This window comes from Channa argus, chromosome 14, assembly GCF_033026475.1.
Source record: "Channa argus isolate prfri chromosome 14, Channa argus male v1.0, whole genome shotgun sequence".
Classification (NCBI taxonomy): Eukaryota; Metazoa; Chordata; class Actinopteri; order Anabantiformes; family Channidae; genus Channa; species Channa argus.
In genome coordinates, this window is record NC_090210.1 from 8,501,299 (window position 1) to 8,526,499 (window position 25,201).

Below are 25,201 nucleotides of genomic sequence, written 5' to 3' on the forward strand. Positions count from 1 at the left end.
TCATCTTCTGACTCTGCAGCTCTACACATCTTTATTGAGATATTAGTAGAGTATTTTACTGTAGGAATGCTTCACCTTATTAACGTTAAATCTTCATACAAAGGTTGCTATATTATTAACATTTATCAAAATGCAAATTTTGACAATTAATCTATCAATCGTACAATAAGGCTGTTTGAACAGAAATTATAGAATGGCAGTAGATTTTTTTCCTTTAGAGACAGACAGGAATGATTTATTGCAAGTAAGATATGACTGTTAGAAACAGTCATAAAAGTTATACTTGAACAATAATACAAGATCTTGCTGATCTGAAGACCTGAAACTACCCTTTGGAAAAGGCAACAATTCCAAAACAGCTGAAAGGTGGAGCACCAGGTACAGTAAGTCAAACATGATTTAACATGGCCAGCTACTGACATGTTGACAAAAACAGACGGCACAATATGGCAACAAATCATCCCACAGATAAAAACATTTTATAGAAATATCTTTTTTTAAAGAAAGTACTCCTGATAAGAGTATTCTTCATCATACAAGGTGAACATAAGTAAGGCTTTAGAGTGTAAGTAAATGTATTTAATTACTTTTCCCTATTTTACCATAACAGCCATTTCCCCCTAACAAAACCACAACATGCTGGGCATGTCATAGTGCAGATTGAAGACCACCATGGACACAAATGCTATAGTTTCATATGAAAAAGAAAAAAATTGAAAACTTTAAGAGAAGTCTTGGTAGAGTGATTTTTAAATCATTAATGCACATCACTTTTTTTTACCTGTAACTACAATACTTGTGCCAGAAGCACTTAAAGACCACAATGTGTACGATCCCTTGCCTAAGACACTTGTGATGGGAAAGTAGAAATGGCTCACAGTGTTTCGTAACATTTGCTGATGTGCTTCGTGTCATCAGCATCTTATAAATAATATACCACAGGAAATTAACAGAAGCAATGGCTAAAGATTGTCTCAATCAGAAGCGTATGTAGATGCTTTGATAGCAGTGTCACTAGTTTGGCTTGGTCACAACATCTTCATTTCAAAATGTCTGTTAACACAATAAAAAAATAAATGTCTGCATTGCAATAACGTGACGGAGAATTCTCATTTTGGCTTTAGCCACTCTCCATCTTATGGGTACCAAAAGCATCACAGCACTGAGGTGGCTTGAAGATGAAGTTGATTTAAAGATGGAAATGACCTCAACACAGCTAAAGACAACACTGTAGCATACTAATCATACTGCAAGTACAAGACAGGGAAAAAACAGATTAAATGGGATGTGGATTGCCAGCGGACCAGTCAGAGATACTGCAGCTGTGATGGGTTGCAGAATACTTTGAGATAGTATAGGTTACTTTAACATCAGATATTACTGCCCCAAATAAGGATACATCATGGTAACATTTCGGTAGAATCCTAGTGCAAAAGTTGGAATGTTGTTTGAAACCATTCTTATACATCTTAAAATGGATATATACTTTTATAGGACAGGAAGGAAACCATGTTTGCATGAGTCCACAGAGATATTATCAGTAAAGAGGAAGGATCTCCATTGATAATATTATCTGCTGATGATTTCTTTTAAGCAATATTACGTACTCAAATCAATTACAACTCATGTTAGTAGTCAGAGCTGCCATGGTCAATAGTTTCAGTTACAGGGTAATGGGGCAGCCACACAACACTTCTTTGCTCATTATTAATTAAGGTTTTAAAGAGACAATCTTGGTGGAATTGTTAACAGGTGAAAACATGGTAATGATATGATCACAATCCACCCCTCACTTCTCCCAAACATAAAAGAATACAGCAACACTAATAAGCAAAAAAAAACAAAAACAAAAAAAACACGAAGGCTAAATAGCACCAACTACAATATAGTGCAAGGCTTTTTGTCCTTGAAGGGATTGTCTGAAGCAGGGATGCCAATGAGGAGGGGGTCATGTTTGGCGTTTTCATTGCAGTAGTTCATTAGGTCTGCACAAGCCTTCGATACCTACAGAAACAATGAAAGAAAGGGGGGGATTTAGTTGCAGTTTTCTTCCTCATATTTGGACAAACAATCAGTTGCTTCACTTGCTTTTTTGTTTACCTTCAATAACTGAATGATCTTTTGCTTGTGAGTTACAATTAACTATTTCAAATTAATTTGCACTTCATGTTTGCAAAGTACCAACAACTATCTCTAGAATACTTTAAAGAGAAAGAAAATGTAAAAACATGATGATTCTAAAAACTCTTCTTCACAGACTGAGAACAAGTAATTACATTTGAATACTTGTCAATACCGAGTACTAATAGGAGTACCAAACTGCTTAGCTTCTAGTATGTGTTGCTGGAAGGTAAAAACCTCATCAAACCACTGCACAGTTAAGCTGATGAGAGATGCTGACACTGTTGGTCTATATAAAAATAGGAAACACACCTGAGGACTAACTGGACAGTTTACAGATTTCTAATCTCTGACACTTTAGAAGTAGCATAACCTGACAATTGGAAAACCCCAAATCCTGTGAGAATGGAAATTCTCATGTGTTGCACCTTCGAACATCCAGCCACCAATTCCCACAAATCCTGAGAGAACAGTAAATATCGTGCGTTCTTATTGCTAAAACAAATATGGCAGCAAAAGGGAGCCACTTACACTGAAAAGAACAAAACGAAAGAAAAGAAAAAAGTATCAATGTTCACACAAAAAAAAATTATAATGTTAAGCCGCCATGTTAATTAGGTTCCATTAGCATAAACAATTAGCATAACATGGTCATCTTTTGTGTGATCTTTGATACTCGTTTTGATCATGTGTATATCAAAAGTGTGTTGACATTGTTTGAAACGGTTCTATAGTCCAGTTTCCTATGGAAGTGTGAATGCGCCGCTTACTTTATGAAGAGCCTTTCCACTCATGCCAGTTTGTTAAACCACATGTTTAGTGTATGTAGAGATTATTTCCTACTAATATAGATGCAAATGTTCATGGTTTTATCACACAGCGACCCCTGGAGTAGTAATTGTAGGACCACCGGGCATGAGTAAGCCTGCCTCTACATGCATAATTTCTTACTTAATCTGCCACATATGTAATTCTTTTTAGAAGAAAGTGATGTTATTTTGCAAAAGCATATAGTGATTTTAAAATGAACTTCATTAGTCAGTATGCTATAATGGCTATGGTAGCATTACCATATTTCTGAAATCTAAATTTTAATGAAATGGAAAAACTGAAGCATGCATACAACATACAAGAATTAAATCTAGCGCTATGGGAAGTGTACTTGAGAAAATAAGGTGGACCTTGTGGCATGATACGTGCCTACAATGAAGATTCATGGAAAACAGTTGCACAGCATTGTTTATTGTTGTACTGTACCTTTATCCTCTCAATGCTTGCCTCTATTCTCAGCTGGTGGACAATCCGCCGAGTATGGGCAATGTTATTGGAACTGTGAGCCTTCGAAGACATGCTGGGCAACACAACACTGCATTAAAGAATAGGAAAGAGAATGAGGCATTAGTATACAGTGTGAGGTTGAACTTGGAAGGAAGTAATTTTAACCTAAAATGGGATAAATAAAACACAAATTGGTTGCTAAGCAATGTTAATAGGAATGGGAGGTGGCTACTTAAGCATGATTTCCGGGGACGGAAAACAAACTTGTACAGTATAGGTGATCTGGCTGAAGAAGAGGGCAGATGCAGACCCTGAGATAAGAGTTGTAGGTTGAATTTAATCTGAAAGTGTTGAAAAGTTTTACTTTTTTAAATTAAGAACGGGATGCTTTATCAGTGTGGGTAACCATATACAGTATGTAAGCTGATTTTATGTTAAAAAAATTATTGTTTAAACTACTGGCATGTTCATTTGGTTAACTAACTATTTTGGGTTTGTATGACATGTAGTGTAAAGCACATATTTAGCATGTTATGCTAACCAGCCATGTGCATGTGCATTTGTACAGCGTGTACATGATTTCTGTATTTCCTTTAAACTTATGTTAATCTTGTTAAATTAGTGTGAGATAAAGGCGCCCATAATGTTGGTGGCTAAAATATAATGTTACATTCCATTTCTTGTACATTTATCAACCTGTTCTAGGCCTGTTTTTAACCAGTTTTTTTTTTTACTGAAGAAAGCAATAAACAAGGCAAAAGCAGAAGAAACAGATATTCCTGCGCCTCCTGTGGTTGGCTTATGGCGTTCTCATATTTGGGCAGTTGTTGAAGAAGAAACCCCAGAAAACTTGACATACAGTGGATTTTATATGTTAAGCAGACAGGTCTAGGGTTCCAACCCAAATTAAGAAATGTTGTAAAGAATTAAAAAATAACAAATTTAGCTGGGTTCAGTTCTTTAAATTCCTGCAACTATATTTTCAAGACAGAGACACACAACGCTAATGTCATATTGGATATGCATGCATTCTCTACAAACCACACAGCAGTTACTGTACATGCAAAAACCGTCTTGTGTGTGAGATGAGACAAAACCCAACAAGCAGAAAACACAGAAGGGTGTTAGAATAATATTAAACCAGTAAATGATTTATTCACATGCAATGTAAGTGAATGTGTCATAACCATAACAGATGTTTGTCCAATTAGGTTCAACAACTCCCCTTCAATACATCCTTTTATTTTACAGGGTTGTTCCGAAAACTGACATCATAACCAGCTCATCATCGGGCTCTGCACCAAGAGCACACAAAGCTGAGGCACACTTGTCTGTAGATAAGCAAATTTTGTTTACATGTATTTTTAGTAATGCAGACATGTAGAGGAAAGTTCCATTGCATTTAAATTTCAAGTTTTTTTTTTCCCACATTCATAAAGATTCATAAATGTTTGCAAGGCAGTGCAATTTTCCTGCTGCAAAACCAGGCAAAATTGTGTGCACACAATCTTAAAGCCACAAAACTATGATAATGACTAAAAATCTGACACTACAGGAAATCTTTATTCAAACAAAAAGCTACAGAGATGTTATTATTTTCATGATGGGAAAAGTACAGTATGTGGCTGATAGTGTTTGTCTAGGAGTAAATAGAGTGGGTACAGTGGGTTGGCTGTTAGGAGTTATGATTCTACTTCCTGCTAATAATTTACAAACTGAATGGGAACAAGCCTGAACACATCCTTACAGTCCACATGGGAGATCTGGCTCACACAGACACTTGCCATTTGTCTGTTTCTCATACAAATACATATTTCCTGTAACAGTTTTGCAACATACGCATGCGCATTGTGACAGACCTCACTTTGACCAAAACTTTTCTCAGTAAGGAACCGGAAACATCAAATACAGTTTCTCAGAACCTAATTGTGAAATTCACAAGAAAAAGCTCTGGGGTTTCTTTTATAAATGAAAATTAAGGTTGTCTATTTTAGGCTGTATGCGATCATTATGCACATTGCCCATGTCCATATTGATGTGCAGAAAATATTTAAGATTTTGGTTCATAAATGCTCCAAATGCTTTAATTATATTCTAAGTGTACAGAGTTGCGAAATTAGGCCGCACACAGAGTAACTGTAAATAAAAAAGAAAATACGGGAAGGTGCTGATAATGTTTAGAGTAACGCAAATGAACAAAACCAGACAGTGTTTTTGTGTATGTTTGTTTTGTTCTACCCTTTCTGCAGGATGTAGACCCTCCAGACAGCCTCTGATGCTGGAGCTGGATCATACGGTTTTTCAATTGTCTTGGGAACAAAGAGTGAGGGGGGAATGAAGACAAAAAAAGGAAAATCTCTTTATTTTCTGACGTCTGCTAGGAAGTGCCTGATTAGAGAGTTTTGTTTCCATCTTTGGTGTAATCACTCCCAAAAAAAAAAAACTCACCACACAGGCAAAGATGACTCAAAAAGGAAAAATGTTATTGATAACATGAAAGTGAGACATGAAAGGGCTGTTCACTACAATGCAAAGTGAAAAATCATCCTAAAGAATCATTCTCAGCTTAGTCATAAAGGCAAGGAATCACAGGAAAGGACCAAAAGAAAAGGATCTTTTCATCCATATGTGATGAGTGACTGCATTCATTTCCATAGTCTATTTTTAAATTTTGCTGCAGGAGTTTTTTAAAGGGGTTCTTTGATTATATTAATTGGAGCAATAATTTCATTGACAAGAAATTAACTCAATGACCTCTTTTGATGGAATCCGTACAATAAATCTTTTGTGGCAATCCTTTAGCTAGAACACAGTTTACTCACCAAGTTATTTGTACTACACCACCCTTTACCTGTTTAGGGTAACTTACTGCTGCCAGGTAAGAATGTGGGCCTTCTGGCACTACCAGGCAAACCAGATTGCATAATTTATAAATTGTGCAATATGCAAACATAGAACATAAGCTGCATATCAAGTACCACAAAGAATTAAGAGATAACATGTGGAAGACAAACATGTTTCACACGACAGGCCTGCAGTGAACATTACACTGCAGTTTGCAGACCTGCAGAACTCCCTCCTCTTGAAAATCCTCCCTGCAGAGAGTTGATAGCTAATAATCCATGACTAGAATTAAACAATGATATCTCAGCTAAAAGTGTAAACAGTTATTAACAAAAGGATACGTAATGATAGGATAGAGCTGCATATAAAACCAGAGCAGAGTCATCTTACTGTCGTCAGCTGGGGATGTCGAGTAGCTTGCATGACAGCAGATCAAGCCTCTGGACTGCTTAAGTGCTTCTGAATGTCACACTGGATACATCCGATGCTCCTCTTTTTGCTCACTGATTGAGAGGGTTGTCTTTATATAAAAATGCCACACTGAAGCATTTTAATTATAATCACAGGCCTAGATAACCTGCATATAGATCTGTACATTTCAAATTACTTGCACTGTAGAGTAGCTTCTCAGAACTTTAAAGAGAGACTTCACCAATTTTTTCCTTCTATGGCTGTAGTTTGAGGAGTATACAGTATGTATATTAATGCTTCTAAACTTCTCTCTGTTTTCCCTATATTCAAATATGTTTCTGCTTCTAGCAAGAATAGGAAGCAAGTTAAAAACCAGGGAAGGTGCCCCTATTCTAGCCACTTCCTGTCATTACTAACTAGTCTGTATCCAAAGGGGGGCTATCAACTCTCTGTAGGGAGAATTTACAGTAGGAGGGAGTTCTCCAGGTGTAATATTCACTGTCACAGAGCACATGCTACATTTACAAGCCAATATGTTAACTTGTACATATAACTTTCAGCAGTCTCTGTAAATGTCCTTATTGTAATAATAGATAATTTGTTATGCATTGACCTAAATATTTAATCTCGTAACAATGCTTAAGGGAAAGACCAGACTGGATGAAAATGCGAAATAGCAATGTCATAAATAACAATGTCACAAATCAATGTTTGTATTTGTTTCTGTAATATTAAGCAGTAAGGTCCAGTTCTATTAAAATAATAATTTAAATAATTCTATTAATGTAAGTAGTGTCTCAAGGCCTGCAGTTTCAGACCTGTATCCAACCTTTCACTAAATGACAGCTCGGATCAACTCCAGCACACCTGCAACCTTAACGGGATAAGCAGTTTAATAAAGTGATGGATTGTTCCAGCATGCTAGCCAGGCAGAGGGCTATCGAAAAGCAGCTTCTGATGCCTTTGGCTGTCTTCATCGGTCATGTGACTGAGGGTGACATGCAGGGGAAATAAAGACACCACCACAGCTGTAATTGAAGATGAAGTATACAGAATTAACAGTCTAATATTCTGCGGCACCAGAGTATCAGTTCAACCAGCATGTCGACTGGGAGAAAGAGGCAGCACTCAGAAGTGTTTCTCGCAAGCAAAGCATCTTCACTGAATCACCTCAGTTAAACTGTGCACACTGTGATGTGATGCCAACTTCTATCAGCACCACCAGTCTGAAACTCTATGGGAGAGCATCAATGTGTGTGTGCGAGTGCGTAGCATTAACCACCATGGTGTACATATAGGAGCCCCCCCAAAAAAAGCTACCTCCAAAGATCAGAAAGGAGACCACTGCCTTTAGAGTCCACCCTATTACAATACATGCATACACACACACACACACACACACACACACACAGCAGCCAGGACCACCTACTGTACAGAGCAGCTCCGCCGTACCTTACACACCCACCACCACACATGCATTTCATTAGCACAGTGTTCAAAGTACAGAGAACAGGGAACCATTTTGAGTCAGTGCCATTAACACCAACACTGAAAGACGAAAAACTGTGTGTGTGTGTGTGTGTGTGTGTGTGTGTGTGTGTGTGTGTGTGTGTGTGTGTGTGTGTGTGTGTCTTTCACTATTACTACACTGCAACTCAAAACCAAAGAAAACTCTTAAATTTGCTGCTGACGAATACAAACGATATCCCATAAAGCCTACAAGGAGACTCAGTCTTGTCAACTTTACAGTACGTGTGGTCCAGTACGTGTCTGAGGCTTTGCAGACTACAGCAGCTTTTGTAATAAAATAGTCTGACTGGAAATAAACTTCTTTGGTGCTTAAGTATTGCCGGCTGCACTTCAGACTTGACTGACACTAGGTGATGAGGGGTAGGTAAGCATCATGTTTTTTTGCATCCAAAACCCTTTCATTAAGCTCACCCCAAAATGACAGATTAAGCATTTCTCCCCACCCTTTTGTGGCTTGTAGAAATATAAAGATACAGTAAGTTAGCAACCATAGTCCAACTTAAGGGAAACATGATAATACCCATTGTACATGATTTTTTGTAGCTGTAACAGCTGGACTAGGGTTAGAATTATGCTTCTCAGTGTAGGTCACAAAGGTGCTAATGCACACACAATACACACAAATCTAAAAAACATATACAGACTGGATGATCCAACTCCTGTCAAGTAGCAGAATTAAGGAGCTGCATGCATGTCATTATGGATATATTGCCAATTTACAGTAATTGATCAAAATCAGTAACTTTCCATCCTTATCTGCTAAAATCCAAATCCTAGTTGAAGGTTTATTGTCTGTAGTGCTTATGTTGATCATGTTAACAATAGCCTAGAATATCTCCTCCCCGGCGTCGGTCTGACTTTACACATCAGCTGAGAAATGAAGAACAGTGAATTGGGGAAAGACGATATTTGAGTCTAGACAGATGTCTGCAGCTTTGAACAAAAGAGTTCAAAGACCTGGACTTCTGCCACAAACCAGTTTACTGGCTGTTCTCCCCTGCGTACCCCTGCACACACACACACTTTGGAATCTCTCTTACAAACACACTCCTCCTGCACACACTGTCTCTCTGCAAGCATGAGTTTCTCTGTCTTTCTCTGCAAATCAACACATTTCCAGCTGAATGAAAAACTGTCTCCTGCTTCACTAAAAACATGACCTTAGCTTGATGCTGATAAGATTACATCTGTGCATCCTGGCAGTTCTCTCCTGCTTTAATATAAACACTGTTCTGTTCTCACTTTTTACCGTTTTTAACAAACTAAAAAAAACCTCTCAGTCATCACTCCTCCTGCTGAGTAAAATGTGACTATGAAAGTCTGGCTGCTGAATTTCCATGCCTGTGAGAGGGAGGAGATGGTGTGGGTTTGCACACTGTGAGAACCACCAGAATGATATCAGTACTTTCCCATCAGAAAAAAGAAAGAAGTTGCTGTTAAGCCCTGGTTTCACTGGCAGCTACCGTTATGCATTTAATACTGAAAAAAATCATGACTTAAATTTACTGTACCATGATAAACTGAGTTAGGAGAATTTACCCGCACTACATTCAGAGAAATAATTCCTGCAAAAAGTGACCAAACTTTTAGTCAATATCACTGTGTTCACAGTTGTAAACAAACAAGAAAAATGTTTAATATAGTTGTGATTTACAGTAAGAGCAGTAAAGACAATGTATACAAGAGCAGTTGTTGATCAGGTTTATCAAGTGCAAATAAGGGCAGCCCACAGTAAAACACACACAGCTGAAAAGGCATAAAACTATATCCCATGTGCTTTGGGGAACTTTGATACATAGAGCTGCAGGTACAGTATGACCACTGAGATAAGTGAAGCTGGCAGGACTCCACCCAGTACATTGGCTGCACACACACAGTGTGCAGCACAAAGGGAATACTGGGAAACTCAGTGCTCTCAAGGCTGGTATCGTAGGATTGCTTGAGTGCGATTGGCTGAGGGGGCATCCATTATTTCTGTATGAGTTTTCAGGAAAAGCAACAGGGCTGTGCAGGTCGTTCAATAATCGCTAAAAATAACTTTTCTGGACATATCTTTTCTGTCTTGCCATGAAGTCTTAACACGTGCACAGTTGCCAGAACCTGGCAAACTATGCAGTCCTGTAAGTTCTGTGGCTTGAAAGGATATAAAACAACCCAGCATAGTGTGACACAGGCGCACAGTGTCTAGACAAAAGACTAGACTGGACTCATTTCTGCAGGATTTCTAAATCCTGAATTCATGCGCAATTACACAAGGCTCATTCCTATCCAAACAAACTATGAATGATTGCTTGTTTTAAGTGCAGACTAGATGGCTGAAAAGTTTTCTGCAGGAATCACAAGTCAACCAACTTTATTATGAATTAAAAAGCACTAAGTTACACAAAAAAAGCTGCATGTCAGGTTAGATAAGATAAACACATTCATGAGTTAGCAAGCCAAATGAGCTAATCAGAGTCCTTAAACATGATAATATTTAGGACAGGATTGTGTGAACACAATTCACTGCACAAATTGTGGCTGCTTTAAGACCGAAGAGGAGGCTTACATAATGCCACATAACAGTGAGAACAAAAAGGGACAACAAACTCTTGTCTACAGATTACAGGTGGTAATATAGGACAGCCTTAAAATCAGATTTCACTTCACAAACAGCAAATTTCACACACTCATTACTTGACGAATGGCGCTATATTTACACATTCAAAGTAATGGTGCAGAAGGGACTAATTGCAATAAATAAAACAACTGACCTTTTATGTTTCCACTGAGCAGATTATTAGTTTTATTTTACAATAACATATACACTTGTGATAACTTGCTTCTGCAAATAAATTATTGTAATTTTAAAACCCTTAAAACAATGGCCAAACCTACTCCACGCAGTGACTCAGGTTGTAAAATGTGGCTTCTGACCTGCTGAGTAGGACAACGCACCTTAGCAGGGTCAGCCATGCGATTAGCCTATTGCTGAGATTGCAAATGATAACTTGTGTAATCCTAAATGTGGGCGCAGCATGGTTTAAATGTTAGGAATGTAGTGTAAGTGTAGTGTTGGCAAGTAAAGATGTAATGGATACCTGCAGCAGGTGTAGGGGAGGGGGCAGCAATGAAACAACAGAATAGAACATTTATCACCTTTATCTTTACAGAAACGATCACTGCAAATTCCCATTTAGCTACGTCAAAGAAGCAGTTAATGTGCCCACAAACAACTTTTGCTAGAAAAATATGAATGCAAGTTTCGCTAGTCTCAGGCTTTGACTTAAGGAAACGTTTGTATCAGCTGTGCAGTAAATAGTGCAGTGTAAGCTGGGGTGTCAGATAAAATAATTAAAGAGAATCTACTCAAAAATACAGTCATCACAAGAAGCTAACTTACTCTTTTGGCATGCAAGAGACATTGAGAAGGAAGAAACAAGCAAGACAAAGAAAGACAAAAAATGAGTAAAATAAAAACAAAGACGTTTCTCCCTGCCATTGATGCAACTGTCAACTCAACTTCTTGCATTCCTTCCACAGGAGGAGCTAGAGATAACGAGCTAATTATATGAAAGACTGTTGACGTTCAACAAGTATTCAGACACAGGATGCCAGGCAGAGGCAGCCATCACCTCAGTGATATCTTTAGCAGCTAGACTATCCACTAAAAATAGCCAGCAAGTCTGTGTGGTAGTTTGCTACAATGAAGCTGGTTTCAGCTAAAAAAGTAGCTTGGTATTATTAAGCTGAATACCAGCTGGGTATCGTCCTGATTAGCAAAGGTATCTCCAGTTTTCACTGAGGTGCCTATGGGCCTCTGGTTCCCCAGTAATAGGCCATTATCAATCCTGGAGCAACCTAAAACAAACAGAGCCCTATGGCAGATAATGCCCTTTAGACGTCATTGCAGACGCACAGAGGGTGACATGTATGAGACACAGGCGACCTAGGTAGAGAGGCTGCCAGGCAGTGTCTCTGTGCTCTGCCCTTGGAAAACAAACAGCATTATTGTCCAAAAATGGCACAAAAGAAAGTTTAACCCAAGCTGAGTGGAGTTTGCTGGAAACTGATGCAGTGAAGGATGAATGGTGTGGCAGAGAGCTGTAGAAAAAGATGTGTGCTTGCTAAGTGAGACTGAGGGAGAGATAAGAGGTGTGTGTGTGTGTGTGTGTGTGTGTGTGTGTGTGTGTGTGTGTGTGTGTGTGTGTGTGTGTGTGACAGAGAGTTTAGCTTTAGAAAGCAAGCTGTGCAGCTGTGTGTATGTTGCATTTGGTCACATGCCAAAAATGTGCTGCCAGCAACAGGAATGCCACAAAACTTAAAGCTATTGTGAGTGCTTTGCTTTTTCGCCTCAGTCCCTTTTGCCTCTGAAAGCTACTATTCATGACGAAGGCAGGGAGATTCTACACAATGGATCTCCATCTCTGGCCCGAGACTGCCCTGCCGTTATGGAACAATAAACAAACCTATTCAGTCTTTCCAGCCTCCACCCCTGAGTTGGTCTGACTGCATGTATGTTACAACTGTAGCAAAGGTGCAACAGAGAGGGCCAGAGGGTCTGTGGTGGAGCAGGCCGGACCATCATACAGTCCCTCCTCTCTGCTGTAGCTTAAGCAGAAAGAGTTAAACAACAGTGTGTCTGCATGGAATAGCTGATAATAGCTTGGACGTCATACAGCTCATTAGAAAATAACATAAAATGCATAAAGAAGAGTTTGTTTTTCAAGTAAGGAGGAAATGGGATTAGTCAGATGGTAACATACTGTAAATATGTAAAAGTGGGTGTGCATGTGTGAGACAAAGATTACGTGTGTCTGCAAGGTGCTGAATCTATTTCTGTGAGGGGATATTTGGCTTTATTGTGTTTTAAACACAATTTTCTTTCAAACTAATGCAGAGTTAACTAATTATTTATTGACTTCTGATTGTGCTCAATTGACAATAAGAAAAATAATTAAACATTGAATAAACATTATCCAATGGAAAATATAGGGAATATACAGATTTAACCCTCTAAAACTCTGATTCACACTGCACTGCTAAAGTGATGTAAAGGACAAGATAAAGAACAATAAACTCATGTTTGAAGTGACTAGTGGTTACCAGTTCAGGACAAAGGGTTTAGTGTTGGAAAAATGCGAGCAGCCTGATTTGCTCTGGTAGGAGGGGGAGAAAAATTGAGAGAGAAACAAAGGGAAAGTGAGAAAACAGAGACTGCATTATATGATACGTTAAAACAAAAAAATCCCTTTTGTTTTCATATAGTGCAGAAACTCCACGTGAATGTCCCGAACAATGCATATAGAGATGAAGTCCCAAAAATCCCCAGTGCACTCTTAAGAAAAGACAATAACAGTAGTCCCTTGATTTAATGTAATATTGGCAAACTCTGACATAAAGCAATTCTGCACAAAACGGCAGAACTAGAATTACTTTTTGCACATTCCTGTATAATGGTGCTAATCTGATCAGTCACTTCCATTAGTTGAAAAACTATGATCGAAATATAACTAATAAATTAAGAAAAAAAAAACTTTTTCTGAAACCCCTGCTCCTTCTCTTTGCCACAGGCAGCTTATGTTTGGGGTTTGGAAATGTTGGTCAAGTGCTCAAAAATGGCTGAGAAAGCATCCAAATTATATGAGCTAACAAAAAATTTGCATGACAAACAGAAATGATCCAAAGCAGACTGAGACCACGTGCTCTCTGCATATGTAGTAATGTATGGTGCATGTGTGAGTGGGTTTGCTCATACATTTTTATGTGTTTTGTGCATGCATTTTCAATCTGTTAATTTTGCTGAAAGTATGGTTTGTATTGCTGTTTTGTATTTATTATTGTTGGTATTGCCACAGTGGATATCACCAAAAAAAAAAGAAAAAAAAAATGCGAAAAACCTGAAACTGAAATTTGGAAGAGACAGCATGAGAACAGCCACATTCCAGGGTACTTGTAATGGCCTCTTTCATGAAACATTAGTCAATATTTTGCCACTGCCTCATTAAATCAGTGGACATGTGAGAAGCAGTGCTCACTCCAGTGTGTCACTCTAACAGTCAAATCTGTCTACAAAGTCCTGACCTTTGTCCTCACGGGTCAGAGTTCAGCTGGGACAGTCAGCATATAATCTTCTTTCTTGAAGCTGAGCGGTTCTCCTTACTTGTTGTGTACTCAGTTAAGTAAAAGAGAAGAAAATACAAGGGATCACAGTACAGAGGCAACAGAGAAGTAAAACTTTAAACACCCTACACCTGATGGGGTGCTAAAAAGATCCAATTCCATAGTACTTGAGCTTTCCTTCAGCCTACAAGAAGTGTGGCGATAACTTCAGGAGTGAGGAATGACACACATAGTTTCATGGTGTCTTTATCCATAGCACTGATGATGTCTAGTTCAGAACCCAATTATCCACATTATCTGTATGAGTAAGAAGGGACATTACTGAACAAACAAGAACAGGAATGACAAGCATGCAGAGAGGATACAGATTAGTGCATGTGACAACACAAGACGAGCCACATGGAAAACAGGAACGAGTTGGTGGAAAGTTTCTAAAGAAATATGTGAACAGTGCTATTTCCTTGACTTACACACAAGGAAAAAAGCAGTAAAGCAGTAAATGCTTATTAGAGTTACTGTGATTATCAAGTCATAACTACATTCTATCGATAAACTCTGAAAGTATTTATGATACTACTGTTCCCAAGGTCAGGTGATTTTATGATCGCTTTACTGAGTTGAAGGACTGGGGCTAGTGCAGAGCTACACGAAAGACGATGTCAGGACAAAAGACAGACCAAGACCAAAGACCCAAACAGGACTGAAAGCATAAAACCTTTGTTATTCAGGTAGATTAGCTCAAAGTAGTCTCAAGAGTATTTTTTGTCTAAAAATACAGTAAATGTAGTGAACAAGATTAAAATCGAACCTAAACCTTCCACTTACTGTTACAACTTACAAGTACTCACTGTGCTTTTCCTTTGTGATGCATTTATTTACATGCACTTATCCATGTACGATCCTGCTAAAGTATCCAGACTTTTAGCTCCTAATAAGCAGCATTCTCATGGAAAATGTAGAGAGCATACATTGTGTATAGTTTAAACACCGAGTATAAATATACTTGACTTTCTCTTCTTACTCATGGAAATACACTTAAAAGGAGAAATTCAGTCATTTTCTAATAATTCTTAATAATCCCCATACACACACACACACACCAGCAAGGAACCGCCTTTACTTCTATACCAATAGGTAACATGTTTATTCATTCCACAATGCCGGGTCAATAATATATTTTTTATGTTGCTCCATCTGATTAGAATCAACATAATTTAACTGTCCCACAATGCGCAGTTGACTCTTGTTACTTCAGACATATGTGCAAAGTTATACCAATTTAGAACACCTGGGGATCAAGCAATCTGGAACGAAGGAACATGTTCTAATTCTTTTGGACAACAATGGATGTCTACAGCAAAAATGAATAAGTGGACCTCAGTTGGAGACAAACATTATACGTGAGTAGAGGAAGATTTTCATTACAAAGAAAAAACCAAAACAAAAATCCTGATGTTGCATTTAGCCTAGGAAATGCCAGAAAAAAAAAATCAGCAGAATTTCACAAACACAGAAGAAAATTGTGTCATGCATAATTTAGAAAGTGTCTAGTCTTGTGGTCTTTTTCTGAGAGACTAGAAATCAAAAGTCCAATAAATTAAGTGGGGTCAGTATGGTTGCAAGAATTTAAAACAGCGAAAGCTTAACAGCATGAACCCAATAGTTAAAATACATCAAGAACAGAGGTAGACAGACTGTCAGACAGCAACATCAGACAGACAGAACCCCCCCCTACCCACACACACACAAATTCAAAGGGGTCAGAGCTACTATTAATCAGGAGCCACATGAATGGTTGCTCCTCCTTCCCACCACTGTTATGTCGTTCAGTTTCAAAGACATGCCGGGTGGAAGGAAGAGGCTCGAGCCGTGGGTCAGACTGAGGACACTTCCTCTGCAGCCCACCCCAAATCCCTTCGAAAATCATGTTTGCTTCCTCTGTCTCCCGTCACTTCCTCTCGCTTTATGTTTATACCCTTTTCTCAGCACATGTAGGTCAATAGGTCCACATGTCTAATTCATGAGCAGCTGTAGAGGGAAGCGCAATGGAGTTAAAATGTGTGTCTGCAGTCTCTGCTGAAAACAGGTCCACAACTGTTCCACATGGCCCCATCTCAGGGTAGGAAATGGGAATTTTCAAACAAAATTCTGCTATGATGAAGGAATCACCGTGTGTGTGTGTGTGTGTGTGTGTGTGTGTGTGTGTGTGTGTGTGTGTGTGTGTGTGTGTGTGTGTGTGTGTGTGTGAGTTCACAGAGACCTAATAATTTTGCAAATGGAGCCAGTATGACTTCTTAGTCTAGCAGATTCTGTGACTGATTGCTCATGGTGAGGAAAAAAAATATCCCACTCAATAAGATAATTGTCTACAAGCAGAGAGGAAACATTGTCTTTAACAGTTCAGAGAGGTAACTGCACAAGGAGCCACTATACAAGAACCATTCCTGGACAAAATGTGAGGCCTTGTTCAACTGTGCACCAGAAAACAAGTAAATTACTCTTTAAATCATAGTCAAACAAAGCCGTGCAGTGCTTTGAAAGTAAATGGATTTGACTGTGAATGAGGCACCTGATGCTAACAAATGAGGAGGCGCTGAGACTGTGGCTGAGGAGACAAGTAGAGATTGTGCATCTCATGGACACCTGTTTCTGCCTGGTGTAGACAGAGAAACATGGTGAACCAATGGACAAAAGATTTCGGGCCCAAAACAACAAAACTCTTTTCCATATTCCTGACTAGGCCTCATCAAGAAAACACACACACTGGCCTTTGTTTGATATCCCAGCATACTTCACATTAACTTAGAGGGCTAAAAAAAAATACAACAATCCATCAGAGTAACACAGTTTCTCCTTTCCTGACATGTCAACTCTACAATATGCATTATGAATAATTTATTTATAGTGACAGTCTTTTAGCTGAAACACATGCTTCTGATACATCTTTAGCTTTCCTCCAGTTGGTTGTACAGCACATGCTGGCATATCCTATATTCAGACGTTCTTAACACATTAGACAACGGGGAATGTCATTTTCACTCTCATTCTTCCCTACCTGCAAAACAAGAAGCTGCTTTATGCTGGCTGGACTCTCTCCCTCCGGCAGGATATGCCCATATTTGGGCTACGGTCTTATGAAATACTGTGTATGTCAGAGGAAATAACGTGCTGTAACTGAGGAGAGTTTGTGTCCTGAAAGGTGTGTCTTCCTGTGAGTGGGAGTACATCTAAGTACTTTACTCCAATCTAAACTGACTGAAACTCAAATATACCGGAAGAACATACAAACTTTTATATGCTAGTCAATCATCAGAGCATCAATTCCTATATTTGTTCAATGAAACTGTTTGAAAGTTAGGTTTGATTTCTGACGTGTGCTTGAATGCTTGAAGAAAAGCAAACATGCAGAATCTGCATTATATCACACAATCAAGGGGACTATTTCTGATAATTTGATTGATCCTTTAAATACAGTGGATTTAAAACACAAATATTTAACTAGGTTTAATGTTAAATGTGACATTTATTTTTCTTGGCTTTGTTTACATTCAGATTTGTTTTAGGTTGATTTCTGTACTGAGCTGATTTGTAATTTTATAAACATAGGAGTGTGAACGCATTGATTTTCTCTGTATATTAAAGACTCCCTGCTCCTGCTGGTTACTATAGACTGCATCCACTAAATAATCCAGGCAGTAATACAATCTGCACTGTGGAACAGGACGAATAACTGAAAACTGACTCACGGTACAGGTGCATTCAAGACACTCACTCTGTGCAGAACAAGGCCTCCTGTGCAGAGACACACACACACACACACAGTGTCACTCTCAGGAGAATAAACAGAAAGGACTAGGTTTACTGGACAAATTTAATAAGAGCTTACAGTATGTTTAGACCACCTGGTAGTACCAAAGTGACAGATGGTGTGTGTGTGTGTGTGTGTGTGTGTGTGTGTATGTGTGTGTGTGTGCGAGTGAGTGAGTATGAGTAAGAGAGAGAGAAACTGTCATTTTGTGGGCAAATGGACCATGCGGGAAAGTTTGAATTACCGTTAGCATCGTGTGGGCACAGGACCAGATTTTTCCCTTTCAACTAGATTTTAAATTATAGTTGTTGTTAAAGAGCTGCCTCAAAACACAGTCAAGCACAACGTTTCATTTGTGCCTTTGTTACAGGAGGAACACTGAACCTTTATTCAGCAGCCAGCCACCAGATGTAAAGCAGAAAGCAGTCAGAGGGTGCCACCATGTGGACTACCAAGACAGTGAAGATTTGTGGATGGTCACTGTATTGAGTTATTTAACCCACTTTAGGATTAAACACTCTGAATCTAGAAGTTTGCTTTGGTTTACTTAAACCTAGTTAAAACCTAGTCCACTGTTCAGTTCAATTCATCACATACAAAAAAACATTAGAAAATCATCAAAACGCCAGTGCTTTCTGATCTTCACCCTCAAAATATCTAAATATTTTAAAAGACACACACATAGGGCTCTCCTTAAAGAACACACAAAATGCAGATGGGAGAGACAATGTATTTGTTTTTACAGATCCAGTCTGTTGGGTGTTAACGCACAACAAATCCTAGTCTGTGACATTACAACTAGGAGGAGAAATTAAATCTTCCTCTGGATGGTCACACTCTGGACATTCTTCCTACATGTGTCTACACAAGTCTGCAATTATCCCCTGTTGAAATGAAGCAACAATTATTCAGTGGCGAAAACTCCATTCCTTTAAATCTAAACCATTTAGTTTGCAGCATGTTGTGTGCCACTTCCCATCTCTCCTCTCTCAGACTCAAGTAGAACAAGTCAGTTGGACAGACAGACAAAGATGACAATGGGTCTAGAGACAGACTTAGTATCATCACCACTGTGCTCTTCTCAGTCATTTAAACATTATCATCCTGTCTGTCCAGTGTTATAACAGAAACATGTGCAGAGCCCTTTGAAAATGAGATGTGACTTAGAGTGAGGTATCAATAAAGGCGCCACCTCATAGAGAAGGTACAATATCTTATGTTAAATTAATTCATATACATGTAAATATTTATTTTCACTTCCCTTTTTTAATTGCTGGATTTATCAAGTATAAACCATAAAAAATGTGTTAAAAACAAATAAATAAAAGCCAATCAAAATTCCAGAGGTCAAGGAGGCATGGCTTCTTTGGCCTCCATTATAAACCCAATTATTTTCTGCAGAATGACTTTATTCAGTTTAGTGCTTGAACAATGATGTGAGCTGAAATACTGCTTTGATTGATGTCAAATTATTCAATCTTGAGTTTTGATTTTAAAAGCCTTTTTGTTAATGTTTAGGTGAAGTAGGTTTGTTTTAAAAATATGGCCTAAACCTTAACAAAAATTCATACTGTATATTTTAAACAAGCAAAAAAAAAATTGTATTTGTAATACTTGGTTGATATATATTTTAAATTTAAACTTAAATGGTGAGTGCATCAAATGCAAGTTAGAATCACAATCACTCACAGACACAAGCATAGCTAACTCATTTACTTTTACATTTCCTTATCCCTGTTTACTTTCACTCTTTTGATTTACCAGGTTCCAGACCTCTGAATGCTCAAAGATCCATACAAAAAACAATAAAATGAAATTAAAAAAAGACACTGAGAGCCCAGTCTGATTTTCAGGTCAATTTCCCCAACACATCAGCCACAAACACTTACTTGTGACCATCTCTTAGTTCTTTGTCAATGTACCAAGAACCAGTCAGCATCTCAGCTCATTAACTAACCTTGGCAGTTTTAGGGACAGTTGCAAATCTAAGTACAGATCAGTGTCTAAGAAGAACGTTAACCATGGACATAGTTTACACTCAAAACACACCTATCTTATCTGCAACCTGTGCCAACAGCCCTGCACCAACATCATACAGAGGACTCCTAAACAACATGAACAAAAATCATTTACATGAGCTGTGATGTACTGAATAAGAACTAATGTTTTATGCTTCTATAAACATTTCTGTTGCTCTGAAGTCACCAAAAAAAAACTAAAGATGGTCAGCATAATTGGCTGTTTTATTCATGTAAGATCAATAGAAAAAAAAAACATGTATTCAGCATCCACACACTGAATTTATTCTTTAGAATAATTCTTCCTATGAGTGCTAGTTTTTCTTAGAGATGCATTTTGATAGCTCATGACATGCCATCACAGGCCCCCAGCGCTTGGTAGGCACATGCAGGTCACAACATACCACAGGCTGTCAGGAGTTTTTCCTCTAATAAAACTTTTTTCCCTCTAAAGCTACTGAACACATCACAATTAAAACTGCTTTCATTGCTGTGTGAAAGCTGTTTTCAAGACTGAGGTTATTTGATAAATAACTTACTAACTAGTCCTTAAGATTTGAAAAAGTATTACTCTTTAACTAAATAGTTTACCTATCTCCCATTATTATAATCAAGAAAAAATGAGTAATATGGGATAAGCTGTGTAGCAGTGAGGAGATTTGCAAAGTGTGCCTCCAACTGTGGAGTTTACTTATTTAGGTGGAGACTCTCTCTTTCTGTATCCTCAGCTCACTCTGACAAAGCAACCACAGCTTTTGGAATGTCTAGCCTGCCTGTGACCAGTCTGTCCTAGTGATAAAACAGCAAAGGGAGAGCAAAGGCAAAGACTCACTGAACCATGACAATGATTCAAAATCACAAACTTTCGAAACATTTACAGAAATTAAGGGAAGTTAGTTCATTTTTTTTTTGTACCCATCTGAGATAGTAGTCATGACAACACTTCCTGTTTGGTTTGGTAAAAGTGTACTACATCTGAGGCTAAACTGATTATTACAAGAGCACTAACTCGCCTTACTTTCAGATGCCAGCAGTGATGTCTTCTCGTGTTTGTGCTGTATCGTTTGCCCCTATAGCTTCAAAATAACATGAGAGCAGACAAGAAAATAAAACAATATGTTTGAAAATGGTTCTGCTGTAGTTGATATGTGATCCAGTAACACTTGAAAGTTCATAAAAGTGGGTAATTCTGCTGCCAAACCAGCAAATGGGTGTGACTGTATATCTGCAGTGTCACCACCACCACCACCACCACCACTCTTCTCAGTACATCTGCTCTTGGGTAGGGTGGAATTCAAGTGAACCAGCCACTGTAGGCTAAGGCTTGTGACTAACCAACACAGAGAGTGCAGAGTGTGCGTGCACGCACACACATACATACACACACCCAGACTAACATGGGCAAGCCTTTAGGAGCTACAGGATGTCTTTAGATACATGCTGAAAACTCATGAATAGATTGCGAAAAGAAAAGAAAAATTGAATCTGTTGAGCACTTGTTAGTGTATTTATAGTTGGTTCAATATTTAAAAAGAAAGTGGATCTGTAAACTATTTGAAAAAAATCATTTGCAAACCTGTTTATGGATAAACTAGTCAGTCAAGACTCTATTCTATATTTTGAAGTTGTCCTACACAGTACAGTAATCCCAAATGGCTGAACTAGAGAGTTGAGGTCAAATGTCTCATCAGATTCAAAATCTTGTTTACTTTCATCATAAAGTTCCAGACTGACCGGCATTTAAGAACATTCTCATAAGCCTGTTTCTGTTTGGATTAATATTTAACATTTAAGAACTTTGGAGTCTTTTGTTAAATTAACACAAAATTATAGGCGGCAGAAGAACATGGCAGAATAACACGTTTAGACCCGATAATGATTATATTATTAACTATCAGTCTGTCAATTATTTTCTGAATTGATCTAATAATCATTTTGTCACTAAATTGTATTACAGTAAGTGATGACAAATTTGCAAATTTGAGTCCAAGCAGGCTACTCAACAATCAAAAGATATTAATTTTAGTATGATAAAGCATAGAAATAAACATGAAGAAGTAGAAGCATGTAAAGCAGTTCTCCTCTGTGTCCGTTTATATATATATATATATATATATATATATATATATATATATATATATATATATATATATATATATGTATATGTGTGTGTGTGTGTGTGTGTGTACTTGAGTTAGTGAGTGAGTCATGCTGACAAACCATGTGAATCACTCGGCCCAGTGAGGAAGTAGTAAAATCACTCAAGTAACACTGAAGTCGGGACACATACACACACCAGCTCCTACTGTATGCACTGAGAACACTATGAGAACACAGATCCTGGCCTGGAGAGTGGCTCCGACGATGGACACCACTGCAGAAAAACTTGCTGCTTGTCAAAATGTTGCCAACAGAGCTGCTAATCTAGTCGAGCTGCATTCTGTGTGTGAAGAGATGCTTCCAGAGTGGCCAAAAAAGTAATACAGAGCATTGGTTACAGCTGCATGTGCCACTTCCAACATGATCTCCCAACAGTTCAGCCATTGTTCCACAAGTAAATCTATATAGCACAAACAGATAAAAAGAGAATAAAAATCAATCCTCCTCTCAATCTATCTGGGCAGGTCCCTGTCCTTGCTATCTAACCTTTGCAATAAGCAGGGCATTATTCCCCTTTCGACTACCTAGCTCCCCTCCTCCTGTTACTAATCAATTTACATGCTTCCCACATCATGTTAAATCCTGCCAGCAATCCCAGCTACTCACACTACTAATACCAACGGTAACAAAAAGCTGGTAGACAGAGCTTCTAATCTCAAGAAACATTAATTTAAAAGCTGTAACAATCTATCCAGACAAATGAGGGGAGGAAACGAAAAGTTTTTGTGAATACACAGAATTTAGCAGCTAGCAACTAGCACCAAGCAGCCTTGTGGTGAGACCTGACAGTATTAGACAAGGCAGCTGTTCATGGGCATCATCATCTCCCCATCTAATGAAACCACATAAGGCTGCATTTTGTTACATACCCCACTCTATGTAGGTCATGGGTGCACCGATGCAGTTGTGTGCCATGCACTGCTGCAAAAAAAAAAAAAAAATGCAGTGACTACTTGTAGGTGCTGTTGCTCACGTTTCTGTCTTCATATTAAGTCTCTCCTGAACTCTGAGGAACTTCCTCTTGCCCGGTGTCTGTCATAGAGCAACCGCTCCATTAAAATAACTGTGTACGCATCTCACCAAACCAAAAACCTGTTCACACTAGTGTTGACGACAAGAAGTGCGTGATCCTGGCCTTCCAGTGTGTGTGGTGCGACCCACTCGTGGTGATTGGCATTGAGAGGTGGCTCTGATGGCAGTGAATGGGGTACTAATGAGTTGGCTTCATCAATGGCCAGTCTGTATTCTGTCCTCCGTAATGGCCTGGGGACTTCAACAGAGTTGTTGATAGTCCATGTAAACATCTCAGCCACTACCCTGTGTGGGGCCTCCACTCAAGCCTTCACACAGGGTTCATCATAATGAACATAGGGTGTTCATCATAATGGACTACACTGGTAATGTTGCAAGCCTTCACCTATTGCATAACTGACTAATGTGACGGAAGTGGCTGTTATATATATATATATATATATATATATATATATATATATATATATATATATATATATATATATATATATATATATGTATATGTATATGTATGTATGTGTGTGTGTGTGTGTGTGTGTGTGTGTGTAAGTGTTAAGAGCTATTTTCTATCTGGAATAATCGATTTGCTTTCCAAAAGAAGTGATTATGTGGCCAACACAGTAGGTGGGGCCTGAGGGGAATAATCAGGGCAGAGGGCCCAGACAGCACCGTGCTGAGTAAAACTTCAGCTCAAGCTAACACCTGTTGAATGCCATATCCATAAGGCAACCAACCTCAAATGTATGTGTGTGGTCAGTGGAGTCACAGGCGGGCGAAACGAAGCTAAGTTAAGTGGAAATTAGCTGTGGTGCCACACAAGCGTTGCATAAACGGATAAAGGCTGTGAAAGCTGTCGGCAGTGACAGTAAATGTGTCTGAGAGCAGACTGAGACCAACTGTTTGCTCAGGTCGTCGGCTGGTAACGTCACACTTCATTGACACATGGCAGTCTTACCTGGCGGGGGTACTCTATAGTCAGGTCTAGCCGCGTCTGCCTTCACTGAAGTCAAACTGTATCCGTCAACAGACTGGGAGGAGACCTTTCCCTGCGCTGTGTCGCTCACGGAGCAATGTCCCTAACGTGTTTACACCACAGACTGTGGAAAACCAGCTCTGTCGGCTTCAAAACTGCCGATTCCTGGCGCTTTCCTTTCTCTCTCACGGTTGGTGTAATACTTAATTGTCGTTTAGTTTTTCTTACTTCCAAGTAAGATCAGTCCTCCCCCTCTCCTCTCCTTTCCTTCCCTCCTCCACTTGGCTTCTCTCGACGACAACAGCCGAATTTTGTCGGGAGGGGAGAGGCGGACCGACCAAGCCACTGGCGTCAAGCTCTCCGCGCTGCTGAAAGCACCACTTCCTGATCACACTTTCACAATAATACACTTGCGAAATAGTTACTACGAGAAACTAACTGCAGTTATGTTTTCAAATCAGAAATATAAAATACTAGTAAGTTGACTAACAGTAAGCTGAATGAAATTTGTATTCGCAGTTATTGTACTTTCAATTTTTTAGGTGTGGTAAATGTGTTAACAGAATATTACAAATGCAAGTTTATCCCTGGAACGTCCTGTGTAACTCCAACTCTAACTTGACTTTCACAATAATACACTTGATGAGAAAAGGGAAAGTGGGTTTGCTGTTTTACTGTGAACCTTGCAGAGGCGCACTACCCCTACAAGACACCGGCTTTCAGCCTTTCAGGGGTCGCCACATTTTCCGCACGTTGGTTTGACACGAGTTCTTCTTTTACGCCGGATGCCGTTCCTACCGCAACCCTCCCATTTTGTGGGACCGACACCTCCACCAGGTTGGTGCCTGGTGGGGTGGGATTCGAGCCCGCGGCCTTCTGCCTCCCAATCCAATGCTCTACCCATTGATCAGTAATACTCTCCCT

The 25,201-nt window shown here is 38.9% G+C and overlaps 1 protein-coding gene across 8 annotated transcripts; it reads right to left on the minus strand.

Annotated features, from left to right (window-relative positions):
• Nucleotides 1–24,637, minus strand: gng12a (guanine nucleotide binding protein (G protein), gamma 12a). 8 transcript variants are annotated; one of them, XM_067474138.1, is made up of 5 exons: nt 24,260–24,623; nt 23,142–23,193; nt 18,033–18,078; nt 3,379–3,487; nt 1–2,004 (listed from the first exon to the last, which is right to left on the minus strand). In XM_067474138.1, exons 2-5 carry the CDS (start codon nt 23,185–23,187, stop codon nt 1,879–1,881), a joined length of 327 nt encoding a protein of 108 aa, XP_067330239.1. In that variant the 5' UTR covers nt 23,188–23,193; nt 24,260–24,623; the 3' UTR covers nt 1–1,878. The 8 variants fall into 8 exon arrangements, with proteins under 8 accessions (XP_067330239.1, XP_067330246.1, XP_067330244.1 ...); XM_067474145.1 differs by lacking the exon at nt 23,142–23,193 and having other exon boundaries at nt 18,059–18,078; nt 24,260–24,618; XM_067474143.1 differs by lacking the exon at nt 23,142–23,193 and having other exon boundaries at nt 24,260–24,618.
• Nucleotides 24,638–25,201: the final 564 nt, after the last annotated feature.

What these genes read in the sequence shown, in the direction of transcription:
- gng12a (XM_067474138.1), bottom strand. Translation starts at nt 23,187, where the DNA reads ATGGCACACAACTGCATCGGTGCACCCATGACCTACATAGAGTGGG. An exon ending in GTCTTGAATGCACCTGTACC is followed by an intron (nt 3,488 to 18,032) that starts GTGAGTCAGTTT and finishes TCTTTAATGCAG; the next exon opens with TGTTGTGTTGCCCAGCATGT. An exon ending in CAAGCATTGAGAGGATAAAG is followed by an intron (nt 2,005 to 3,378) that starts GTACAGTACAAC and finishes TTGTTTCTGTAG; the next exon opens with GTATCGAAGGCTTGTGCAGA.